This window comes from Megalopta genalis, chromosome 7, assembly GCF_051020955.1.
Source record: "Megalopta genalis isolate 19385.01 chromosome 7, iyMegGena1_principal, whole genome shotgun sequence".
Taxonomy (NCBI): domain Eukaryota; kingdom Metazoa; phylum Arthropoda; class Insecta; order Hymenoptera; family Halictidae; genus Megalopta; species Megalopta genalis.
Window position 1 is genome coordinate 16,084,527 of NC_135019.1, and position 12,540 is coordinate 16,097,066.

General features: G+C 47.3%; 1 protein-coding gene across 1 annotated transcript in view; it reads left to right on the forward strand.

Annotated features, from left to right (window-relative positions):
- The window catches only part of LOC117221701 (tyrosine-protein kinase-like otk), a 55,754-nt gene that overhangs the window by 12,194 nt on the left and 31,020 nt on the right, over positions 1 to 12,540 (forward strand). Inside the window, exon 2 of the mRNA XM_033472868.2 lies at positions 467 to 769. Within this exon, the coding sequence (XP_033328759.1) occupies positions 467 to 769 (303 nt within the window). The remainder of the gene's footprint in view (positions 1 to 466; positions 770 to 12,540) is intronic.

Below are 12,540 nucleotides of genomic sequence, written 5' to 3' on the forward strand. Positions count from 1 at the left end.
CAATAGCAGACGAGCTCGGCTGACGCGCGGCGGCCAATCCAATCAGCGGAACTGTGCTTCGGCCGTCCGTTACCTCGGTCGCCTCGCACCAGCTGATCTCGCCTCTCATTGGTCACCGTTTTTCGTTAATAACTCGTAAACGAAGCTACGGATTGCATTTTCGCCGAGGTAAAAGTTACTTCGAATGACCTCAGGAATCACCCCTTTCCGCGTGTTAACATAATGTACGACCTTTTCTCGTCCTTAGGGGATGCAAAATATGGTACCGCAGTTTGTTCACCTATTTCGGAGTTATTTATAAATTAGATTTCGTATAGATTGCATAATCTAAGAGGCATAAGTCAACATTTTCGAAAATGTCGCGTCTACGCCACTACGATTCTAATCCAGTCAATTGTTTCGCGGTACATTAGAACGACAAATTCCGGCTAGTTTTCTTACGTAACACGCGCCTGATATTTTGCAGTGGCAACGGCGTTCGGCCAGGACGGCGACCTATACTTCTCGGTGAGCCCTGCCGACCACTCTGTCGTCGAGGGATCCCCGGTTCGTCTGAGATGCGAGGCTCTGCCTACCTCGCGCGTCAAGTACTCCTGGAAAATCGACGGGCAGCCCCTCGCCCCAAGTCCCCGACGGCATCTGGACGGCGGCGACCTGAGGATCACGAGGGTCAACCGGATTCACGACAGCGGAAGCTTCGTCTGCGTGGCAACGCACGAGGAGAACGGATACTCCATCGAGAGCTCGCCGGCCAATATCAACATACAATGTGAGTTCATCGCGACTTTTCTGATTTCCGTGAAATCGTCGACGGTATCTCAGACACCGTCGCGCGCGAATTATCGTACACTCCCCTCCGATAGTGTTGGGACGCCTACAGAAAATTACAATAAATTCGAGAAACCGACAGGAAGCTCGTTGTAATTTCTCCGATTCATTTTTAAGTTAATCGATTTGGTTATTTATTGAGTCGGTTATTTATTTCGTCATCCGTTTCAATAGCCTCTCTTTTTGTTATTTCCGTTCGCATTTGGTTGCACGCATTTTGTAGCACGTTCCACGTACTATGAAAACGCGTGAAACGAGCTCAGCATGCGTTTTCGATGAACAATAGAGGGTGTCCCGAAAATGTCGTGCAATCCGGAAATGATGGGTTCCTGAGGTTATCTGAAGCAACTTTTTCCTTTGCGAAAATGCAATCCGAGGCTTCGTTTACGAGTTATTCACGAAAAACGGCGACCAATGAGCGGCGAGATTCGCTGGCGCGAGGCGGCCGATCCAGTCAACGGAACTGGGATTCGACCGCTCGACCGCTGGCGTCGTAGGCTCGGCAGCCGAGAGGCGAGCTCGCCTCTCATTGGTCGTTGTTTTTCGTGAATAACTCGTAAACGAAGCCGCGGATTGCATTTTCGCTGAGGAAAAAGTTACTCCAAATGACCTCAGGAACCCTTCCATTTCCGAATTACGAGACATTTTGAGGATGCAATTTTGGGATGGGATTTTTGTATGCGACGAATGGACAAACTGTTTGCACAAGCGACAAACATTTACAACTTGATGCGTACTCTCTACGATACGACGCCATAAAACGCGCAGACATAACCTAAACCGATTGGTGAAAATTACAATTTACGGCAAACCAGCAGGTGTCCCGATACTCTCAAAGAAGGGTGTACGCGCGCCGTCGTCGACTACAATAGAAGCATTTAGCACGGGCGAGATCGGCGCGATAATCGAGGCCGCGTTTCTTCGGCGATTTTTTTAACGAGCCGCGCGCACTCCTACGCCGGCTCCCGATTAAGAACTTTTGCGATGGAAACGAGCGGGTCTCGCGGTCCCGTGTTCAACGGAACCGTTAAACCGATGTATATACGGGCATAATCCGGTGGTTCACGCTCGCGTTGCTTAATCGACAAAGTACGAGCGAAACGAAAAAAAAAGGGTGCGGCGCGGCGCGGGAGGAGGAGGGGGAGGAGTAGGAATAGTAGGAGGAGAGCCACGAGGAAGACAGTTTCCCGACACCGTCCCTCGGGGGGAGGCGGGGAGAGACAAAGCGTCGACACGACGGATTTCACCGCGGCTACGTTTCTCACGGCACTTTTTAATCGCCCTTTCTTCGCAAAAACGCAGATCAAACGGCTTCGGCGCTGAAATTACTTGGCGTTACGGAATGATCTAGCCTCGTGGATAGACGATCGTGGTTCCGGATGGAGGAGGGGGGGGGGGTGGATGAAAACCGTGGATCGATATCGAAGAGAGAACGCGAAAATCGCTTATGGCTTAGCCGGCGCGCCGCCGGTGCCCCGTTTCCATCCAATTATTCGCCGGTGTGACGTTAATTAACCATGATAATTTAGCGTGGATTCGAGCCGGCCAATATGGCCACCAGTCAATACGCGGCCCGCCCCTGGCTAAGCACGTCCGCGTTTTAATGATTCGAAAACGGTGAAGGGTTGGCGGCACGGGAACGCGAAAAATAAATCCGACGTCGACGACGACGACGAACGGTGACGACGACCACCATGAGCGTCGCGCGACGGGTCGGCGCGGGGTCCGCGGGGCGAGCGGGAACGGTGAAACGGTCGAGGGGAAGCGAGGAGGGAAACAGGCAAAAAAAAAACGAGAAAGAGAGAAAATATATAATGTTACCAGCGAGCGGTGCTCCGATACCCGGCAACGCCGGCGTATTTTTTTATTTGTACCTGAAAACGCGTATAAAATGGGTGGTTTCCGCTCGCAGGACGAGGGAGGCCGGGAGCTGAAGCAACGGAGGGGGGGAAAAGAAGGAAAAAAAAACAGCGAGCCCGCGGCGGTGGTTGCGGGCTGTAGGGGAGCGTGGATCGCGGTTGGCGCGATATTGAATGAATAATGAAGAAATTTGCGAAAAAAAAGTACATATTATTAAATCCTGGGAAACGTCGAGAACGGGAGAAGAAGAGAGAAAATAGTGGTGAAACGGTCGCGGCGGCCGCGGGGAAAGAGCGAGGAAAGAGAGAAACGACGCCGGGGCGTCGTTAGCGGTCCCGCACCTCGTTATCATGTATCGTTTCGTAATTATTATTACACGTCGCTGCCAACCCGGTGAAGTGCACCGAGCCACGAGTACATTTAGCGCGTGCTTAATACCCGTCGCCAGCTCGATTCCTTTTGATAATTGCGATAAATATAATAATGATAATGACGATGGGACGTTTTCTTCGGATCGCGTCGCGACGCCCGGCGCGCCAGCCCGCTTCTCCACCCTCTGTATACCGCGGACGTCTCGCCGTTCCCGCAATTTCGACGTTCGCTTTCGATTCGCGAGTTCGCGATACCTTGAGACGAGCGCGAGACGAGCGCGCGCGCGCGCGACGACCACGTTCGCGTCGAGCAATTAGCCCCTTATATTCCACGCTGCCGTTTAACACCGGTGAGATTCGCCGTGACACCGCGGATACGTATCGGCCGGTTAATTAAGCGGCTACTGATATCGGAGACGCTTCCCGGCTACGGTAATTACACGGTCGCGCCAGTGTTGCGAAGACCATGGCTAACAGAGGATCGGCCGGGTCGTACGGAATTGAAAAGGGCAAACGCTGGTGAACGTTGTTAATCCGTCGACGAAACGCGACGGCCAGATATACGGCGAATTCTCCCTAATTTTCCTTTAGCTTGTAAACAAAAACAGAGAAGTTCGGAAGCGGAGATACGATTATTCGAGTCTTGCGCCTTGTTTTCGTAATTGTTGACAATAAACAATCATAAAAATGAGTCGTGAGGCGCGAATAATCGTATCTGCTCTTATCCAAATTGTCCATTTTCGTTTACAAGCTGAAGGACAATTAGGGAGAATTTACTGTATTTGAAAAGCTTTGAAATTTTAGAATGTCGTGCATGGTTGTTGATATGTATTAGGATGTCTCAGTATCGACGGTACAACTGGAGAGGGGAGGGGGTAATTCTACATAAAAGAACAAATCAAAATTAATGACTAAAATTGTTTCAATCGTGGCTTCGTATTCGCGAAAATCTACTTTGAACGTTCAGAATTTTTAATATTTTTTTGCATTAATAAAATTAAGTTAGTAATTAAATTACTAACTATATACTAATACATACTATGTATAAGTGGTATATTGGCATTTATCGAGATCCATCCATGTAAATTCTAGTTACGTGTACGCGTACATCCTCGTTAAATATTCAAAGTTGATTTTGTCGACATCGAAGCCTCAAATGAAAAAAATTCTATTTCTTGTTTTCGGTTTGCTTTTTCACGTAGAACAACCCCCTTCTCGGTTACACCAACGATACTGGGACACCCTGTATATGCCGTCAAACGACCAAAATTAACACTTCGACTGCCTTAAGAATTTCGTAAAATGAAAGTATTTTATTCGAGCAATTTAGAACTGAAAAGCTAACTTATACAGCATTAACACTAGATTTACGGAGCACGAAAAACAGTTGTTTCATATTAGTTTATAAAAGTAACAATAACACATTTATTCCGATTTTTAACGAGTGTTATTGTAACATTTATCGTAAGTAACATATAAATTGATTAAATAACTTATAATAAATGTTGTTTATATCTTTGTATCTTTACGATACGAATAATCGTAAATTAAAAAACTAGCGATCCGTCGTTTTGACGGGTTCCGTAAATCAGTTTGTCAACAATCTTACGTTTCGTAGATCCCGATAAAATTAGGATGATATAACAGATTAGGGTAAAAATTAATTTTCAAATCGGAGAGAATCAATTTCGGAACATTTATCTTAGGGAAAAGGTTCCACTGTGCGACGATATCTCTTAAAAGCACTCGGGCATACTAAAAAGAACCACCTTATCGGTTAGGGTTAAGGAATGCTCGCGTTCGCTCGCTATCTTCCTCGTGCCAGCCGACGAATGTCCGTTGACGCATGCGTCCTTATTGTTTGGGTCGCGTCGCGGAAACGAAAGGGTTCGAGGATGTTTTCGAGTCGAGAGAGGAATTGCGACGTGATTCGGTTCTAGCAGAGGTCGATAACGGCTAAAAATTTTCCGGGTGAGAGCGCCGTAATTAAGTAGCGCGGTTTCGGCGACGAGTAATCTAGCAATATCGAGAAACGACGTCTGCCCCTCGCCACCACCCTTCCCGACTTTCCACCCTCGAAAGGTCGAGCGTCTGACGAGTGATCTCTCGAACACGCTCGGCGATGACGAGCTGGCCCGCCGTGAATATTCCGTGTGCCACGCCGTGAAAACCATCCCTTTCCCTCTTTTAATTTTCAACCCCTCGGCTCGCGGCCACAGAAAGCCGGGCTACGAGGGACGAAAGGAGGCACGGGGGTAATAACACGCCGAGAAGGATCCTTTGTCCAAATAAAAAAATAACATCTCGCTTCGCGACGAGGAAGGAGCCTCGCTGCGATACGCGACAATGGATAGGAAGTTGTTCAGCCCCGAGCTACGGCAACTGCAACTGCGACCGCCTCTGCGAGCTCCGGCTACGGCTGCGACTGCGGAGGGAATCGGTGAAAGAGAGAGAGAGAGAGAGAGAGAGGGAGAGAAAGAGAGCGAAGAGAGAGAGAGACGAGGGGCTGGATTCTCGTCGACGCGTATCTTCGGCTTTACGGGAGAGATTGTATCTGATTTATACGCCGCGCGCGTAGATTCGAGCGCTCGGTTTCCTGCGCGAGCGAGACAATATCGCGTAAAGATGGAGGACTTCTATGAGACAGTGTTTATCGAATTTCCCGTGTTCCGGACGTTGATCGCCGCCTCTGCTTGTCCGGCGGAACACCGTGTTCGCCAAATCCTCGGCCCGGGAATCTGTTCGCGAGTGAGACAATATCGCGTAAAGATGGAGGACTTCTGTAAGACAGTGTTCATCGAATTTCCCTTGTTCCGCGAGCGGCCTTTGATTGCCGAATCCGCGACCCGCGAATCTGCGAGCGAGCGAGACAATATCGCGTAAAGATGGAGGACTTCTGTAAGACAGTGTTTATCGAATTTCCCGTGTTCCGGCCGTTGATCGCCGAATCCACGACCCGCGAATCCACGACCCGCGAATCTGCGAGCGAGCGAGACAATATCGCGTAAAAATGGAGGACTTCTGTAAGACAGTGTTCATCGAATTTCCCTTGTTCCGCGAGCGGCCTTTGATTGCCGAATCCGCGGCCTGCGAATCTGCGAGCGAGCGAGACAATATCGCGTAAAGATGGAGGACTCCTGCGAGACAGTGTTCATCGAATTTCTCTTGTTCCGCGAGCGGCCGTTGATCGCCGCCTCTGTTTGTCCGGCGGAACACCGTGTTCGCCGAATCCGCGGCCCGCGAATCTGCTCGCGAGCAGCGCAAAGAGATCGTAAGGAACCTGTTAAATTGAAGCGACGCCCGTCGCGCCGATCTCTCAACCGTGGGCGGCTACTTTGCGGTGAAAAAGTAGCCGGACTTATTAATCTTCCTTCTCCCGCGAGATTTACCAACTCGACGAGACTGGAGAAGTGTTAACGCGATTCCGGGGACGAGTGGATAATGGGATCGAAAAGTGGCTCCAGCCACCGTGAAAAATCCTGTCTTTCGGCTTCTAATGGACCGCGGCTAGCAGCGATCGCTGCTTCCCGTTCTCGGCGCTCCTCCCGTTTACCTTGTTCGTGGCTCGGAGCGGCGCCATGGCGTCGGTCTCGACAATTAGACCACACGCATTGTGCAACGTCGACAATGAGCCACCGTTCCACGAACCCGGAATCTCGTTTCCTCCGCGCAGAGCGTTTCCGTTCTTCGATGGGTTACCTCTGGCTTTTTTTCTCTCGCACACTTTGGATCGACGCTAGGAGCCCGGAGGGATCGCGAGCTGTTCTCCGTTGTTCGAGCGAAGCGTCGACGAACTAATCGCGAGCGCTCGCGCGTTCCGTCGCGGTCGCCTCGAGTCGTTCGCTTCTCGCGACAATTTTTTTACGCGCAGGATCGCGGTCGTACGTCGAGATCGAGCGACCGATACGCGTCGATCGGCGATCCCTTTCGTTCGATCTATTGTTCGCGACGGTTCTGTTCGTCGCGTTCCACGCCGAACGTGGAAACGCGGGCTTCGCAGTCGCGTCGAAATTGAAACGTTTCCGGGGGGAATCGAACCGCGACGACGGAGACGGAAAGCGGAATTCAACGGAGAACGCTGTGCTCCGCATTCTGAAGTTCCGTTCCCACCCCGCTTCGACCCGGTCGGCCGACCGTTCGCATAATGCGAGGCCAAACGGCAATTAGGCTTCGCGTATTGTATGCCGCAACAATGCAGGTTTTTCAGTGGGCCCGCATTCACGGAGAAGAACACGCGCGGACCCTAGTAAATACCGCGATGAATTTACCAGGACGCGTCAGGGGAGTGGCTTGATCCAGATTCATCGGCATATTAATGACACCTGGACGGCATATCGTGCGGGGGCACTCATGCTGTTGCCCTAACGGCCGGAGGGTTCGCGGAAAAGGGTACGGGAAACCCGGCTACTTAGGATGCGATATTTCCGAGCGGACCTCTGTTAGCAGATTCATCCTTTTCGTTTGCCTGACGAGACGAGAACGAACGAACAGAGAGTTTAGAATTTTAGAAACTTTAGAATTTGTTGCGATACTTCGCGCCGATGGCCTCCGCAAGCAAGCCAAGGCGGAATTTTAATCCTCGGATTTATTTATTTTATTATTTATTTTATTGTTTATCTTATTATTTTATTATTTATTTTATTATTTTATTATTTATTTTATTGTTTATCTTATTATTTTATTATTCATTTTGTTGTTAATTTTATTATTTATTTTATTGTTTATCTTATTATTTTATTATTCATTTTGTTGTTTATTTTATTATTTATTTTATTGTTTTATTGTTTATTTTAATCTTTATTTTATTGTTTATTCACTTCTATTTATAGAAGTATTTCGATAGATTTCTAGCGTCAACAAATAATGCCACAGCATATTGAGAATAAGTAACTTCGCATTCGGAGAAGTGGCTTCCTGTTTTCTTAATTTTTGAGCTACCGAAAATTGTGTATCCTACTCGCGCATCGTTGATCACACTATTATAATTTTAGTACGACATACGTTTTAGCCGATTATCTTAAAAATAAGGTCTTGTAACTGGTTACCGGAGCTGTTATCGTTTCAACTAATAATAAGAGATGTGAAAAGGCGAAAAATCAGGGTAATAGAGAGCGAACGCGGCGGAAGCTATTTTTGGGGGTTTAGAGATCTGTCCTATCAATTCTTACATCCTTTACAAATCAGCGAAGAAGCAGAGAAACGATCGGCCGCTTACTCAACGGCGGTATATAAAAACAATTCAGAGAAGATTTTCGTCAGACGCGGCATCGAGTTTCTATTTCGACCTGCAATTTTGATGAAGTTCGGTCGATTAGGAAGCTACATGTTATGTTAACAGGAGTTAGGAAGGGTTGCAAGGTTTGCTCTCAACGGAATGAGCCTGACGATAGACGACAAACCACATATTATTGCGACACTTGTCTTGACAAGCCGAGAATGCATCTTGGAGACTGTTTTATAAAATATCGTACAAATCGACGATATAGAGCTTAATGTTTAACAAATAGCCTTCTTCGATGTATAAAGATTAAAATATAGTGTAATGATTGTTTAATGATAATGTGTAAAGATTATTTTACATTATTATTATTAATGTATAAAGATTATTATACATTATTATCATTAATGTATAAAGCTTATTATACATTAATAATAATAATGTATTATTATTATTATTATTAATGTTTAAAGACTATTATACATTATTATTATTATTAATGTTTAAAGATTATTATACATTATTATTATTATTAATGTATAAAGACTACTATACATTATTATTATTAATGTTTAAAGATTATTATACATTATTATTGTTATTATTAATGTATAAAGACTATTATACATTATTATTATTATTAATGTTTAAAGATTATTATACATTATTATTATTATTAATGTATAAAAACTACTATACATTATTATTATTAATGTTTAAAGATTATTATACATTATTATTATTAATGTATAAAGACTACTATACATTATTATTATTAATGTATAAAAACTATTATACATTATTATCACTAACGCATAAAGATTAAAATATTAAACATTAAAATATGAACGTTTCATGCATTAATTTGCGCGTGAAATAATTCGAAGTTAGCCGTAAGAAATTCGCCGAACATGCGGAAAATCGTCTCGAGTTGCCGGTTCGCGCGAGCGAAAAACGCCTCGAGCGCAAGGGGTTAATTTTCGCTTGCTCCAGTATCTCACGGGCAACCCGGTTTATGTATATCACGTACGTGACGGCGCCGGAGTGGATTCGTCCCGGTAGACGAAAAAATCAGCTGGCACTCTTCTCCCTAAGTTTAGGTAGCGATCGTTCCGATGCGGCTGGCGGCGCGTCGCTGCGCGGCGCGGCGCGACGCGACGCGCGGAAATTTGTTGGGGAAAAAATAAAAAGCGGTTGCCATGGCAGCGTGGAAATTATGTATATCCCCTTTAAAGGGAGGAAATTCGCGAGATCTCGAGCAGAGGCGAACCTGCCACAGGGATTCTCTGGTTCTCTCCTCGTTCCCCGCGTCCGCCTCTTTGCTCTTACCCGGTCGGTCGTGCGCAGGTGGAGAACTCAATTCAGGGAGGGTTTGCTTGCATTTTCATTGTCTCGCCTTCGTGCGGGCTGTACGTCACCGTCGCCGTTGCCGTCGCCGTAGACGTCTACGTCGACGTCGTTGGCCCGTCGCGGAGAGCGAGCGAGCGAGCGAGCGAGCGAGAGAGCTGAAAAGATGGGGAAGTTGGGAGAGTGAGAGAGAGAGAGAGAGAGAGAGAGAGAGAATGAGGATGAGGATGAGGAGGAGGAGGAGGAGGCGGCGTAGAAGGGAATAAGAACGAGAAGGGCAGGCAGGGACAGGAGAAAAGGAGAGAGAGAGGGGGTAAGCTAATCGTTGAGGCTGCAGCCCGGGGCGGCTGCATTTTTTAAAAACACTACCACGGACGCTCGTCGCGAGCTCGCGCCAACGCCAACGGAGAAGCTGCTTTCTCTTTCGTTGTCTCTCCCTTCTTTTCTCTCGGTCTCCCGAGCTCGCTGGATTCTCGCTAGCCGTGCCCCGGCGCATTGTGCCGAATGAATTGCCGGAGTGTAGCGTGCGCGACGCCGCACACCTCTCTCTCTCTCTCTCTCTCTCTCTCTCTCTCTCTCTCTCTCGGGCTCGGGCTACTCTTGGCTGACCCTAAAAAGGAAGGGCGCAGAATGCGCGTTGCCTTCGTAAACGCCGCTTCCACGGTGTTGTCCGTGTTTTCCGCGCGACGCTCGCGAGACGGATTAAACGGGGAGAGAAAGGAACCGCTCCCCGTCCCTGCGCACAGCTTCCCAATATTCTCCGGCCCGTCCTCGATATTTCCTGCCGGGAGAAAAAAAAGAAGCATCGCGCGTTCAAATATCGGTTCCAGCATCGACGCCCCCGCCGGGTTTTCACGGAGGCACGACGGTGTCTACCTGCCGGATGACTCGCGCGGAAAGCATTCGGCGCGTTCGACGGGGTTCTCTTTTTCTCCCGGTTGAAATCGTCGACGATACTCGAGGCTCGAGGCTGGCTGCCCGAGAATTTCCACGGCCGAGGCGGCACACGTTGCCGCGATTTTCCCCGGCCCTTTCGAACCTCTTCCCGGTCGATTTGTTTCGCGCGACTTTTGTTCCGCGCCGCGCGCAACCCCTGTCTGTCAAATTACCGTCATCGAGGCGAACAATCGGGTCCAAGTGTACGCGCCGCGGCATTTTAACCGGCGAACCCCGCGCGATCGCGCCGTGCGCCGAACGAACGCGACCGGTAGCGGAGGGGGAGGGGGAGGAGAAAAGAACGCCCCGTGCTTCGCTGTGCGTGAAAATGGGAAAAAAAAGCTGTCGAGTCGGAGGAGAACAGGAGAGACGATTCGAGAGCGCGTGTGCGCGAGATAAAGAAAGAGAGAGAGAGAGAGAAAGACAGCGGAAGACGACGACGAAGAAGAGGGACGAAGCGCGAGAGAAAGGGGAGGATGCGGGGAGACAAAAAAACAGGGCAGAGAAGGAAAGATCCACCCTATCGCGAGAATCTGTCCGATGAATACGGAAGACCCATGCCTTTTCATTAATTACGCACCTTACTAATTAACCCGGCACGTTTTTCCCTAATTAGATGTACGACCGTGCTGAAAAAAGCCGGCGCGTACAAGTTGTTGGAGCCCGTTTAAGCGACGAGACTGGCTTCGCCTCGCGAGCGAACAAGAGACACCTGTTCACCCGGCAAACGCGCGAAAACGGTGTCTTCTCGGGGAGAAAAAGAAAAAAGGCGCGGAAAAAAGGGAAATGGAACGGTGCCGTGTACATATTCCGAGGCGAGCACCCGACGCGTTTAGGAAAAACGAGCAGAACGGCGGCCGTTCGAGACAAGGGAAGCTAACGGGAAAATCGACGCGCGGCCATTTCCTCGCGACTGACGCGGGAGAAACCGGCGGACCGTCGGGAAATCGAACAAATTTCTCAGTCTACCCGAATTGCTTATTTCGGGAGGCGAATTTACTTTTCATATCGCGCACGTCGGCGCATGTAGATCCCTCGAGGATCCTAGATCCCAGCATTCCACGGACTAAGCTACTCGGGCAAGGGATTAGGCTCTCTTCTCCGGAAGAGAAGCTCGCGATGAACGCAATCGGCTGGAATCGTCGCCGGCGTCGTCGCTAAATTAATTTTTTTTTCTGATTCGGACCAGTGGGAAATATTAAGCTTTTTGTTAACCCCTTCCGCTCTGATAGAACGAAACCATTTTTGCTTCTTGTACGCCTCAATTTAATTTCATTTCGAGATTTTGGTAACAGCACACACACAGAGTCGAAGTTTTAGAAGAAATTAATAATATTCATATTTATAATATTTATAATATTGTAAAAATTCATATTTTTTATATATAAATCTTCGTACTGCCATTTCTCGCCACAATTTAATTTCATTCCGAGATTTTGGTAACAGCAGAGTCAAAGTTTTAGAAGAAACTAATAATATTCATATTTATAATATTTATAATATTGTTATAAAAATTCATATTTATAATGTTTATATTTTGTATAAATCTTCGTACCGCCATTTCTCTCGCATCTGCGTTGTTGGAATTAAATTCCCTAATAGAAAATGATAATTTTTATCTTTTATGTTTTTAACCCTTTGCACTCGAAGACCTTTTAATTGTAAATCAAAAATAATTTCTCCGACTTATAGTATTTCCATTTTATATTAAATTGAGTTTTGTGGTGCAACAGTTACGGCAATAAACAATTCAGCAATTTTTTAAATCTAAACTTTGTTAATATAAAAATTATCTTGGAACGTGATGTAACAATTTTAGCGGTGCCTGAGAGTCACCCCTCGAGCGCAAAGGGTTAATTAACTTTCATTGCGAGACATCGGCAACAGAAGAGTCTTTAGCACTGAAGGGAAGGTTAGCGAATCGGAGAGCGTGTTTGAGGTTACTATTAATGCAGTTTATTGAATTGCTATCGATGAGCG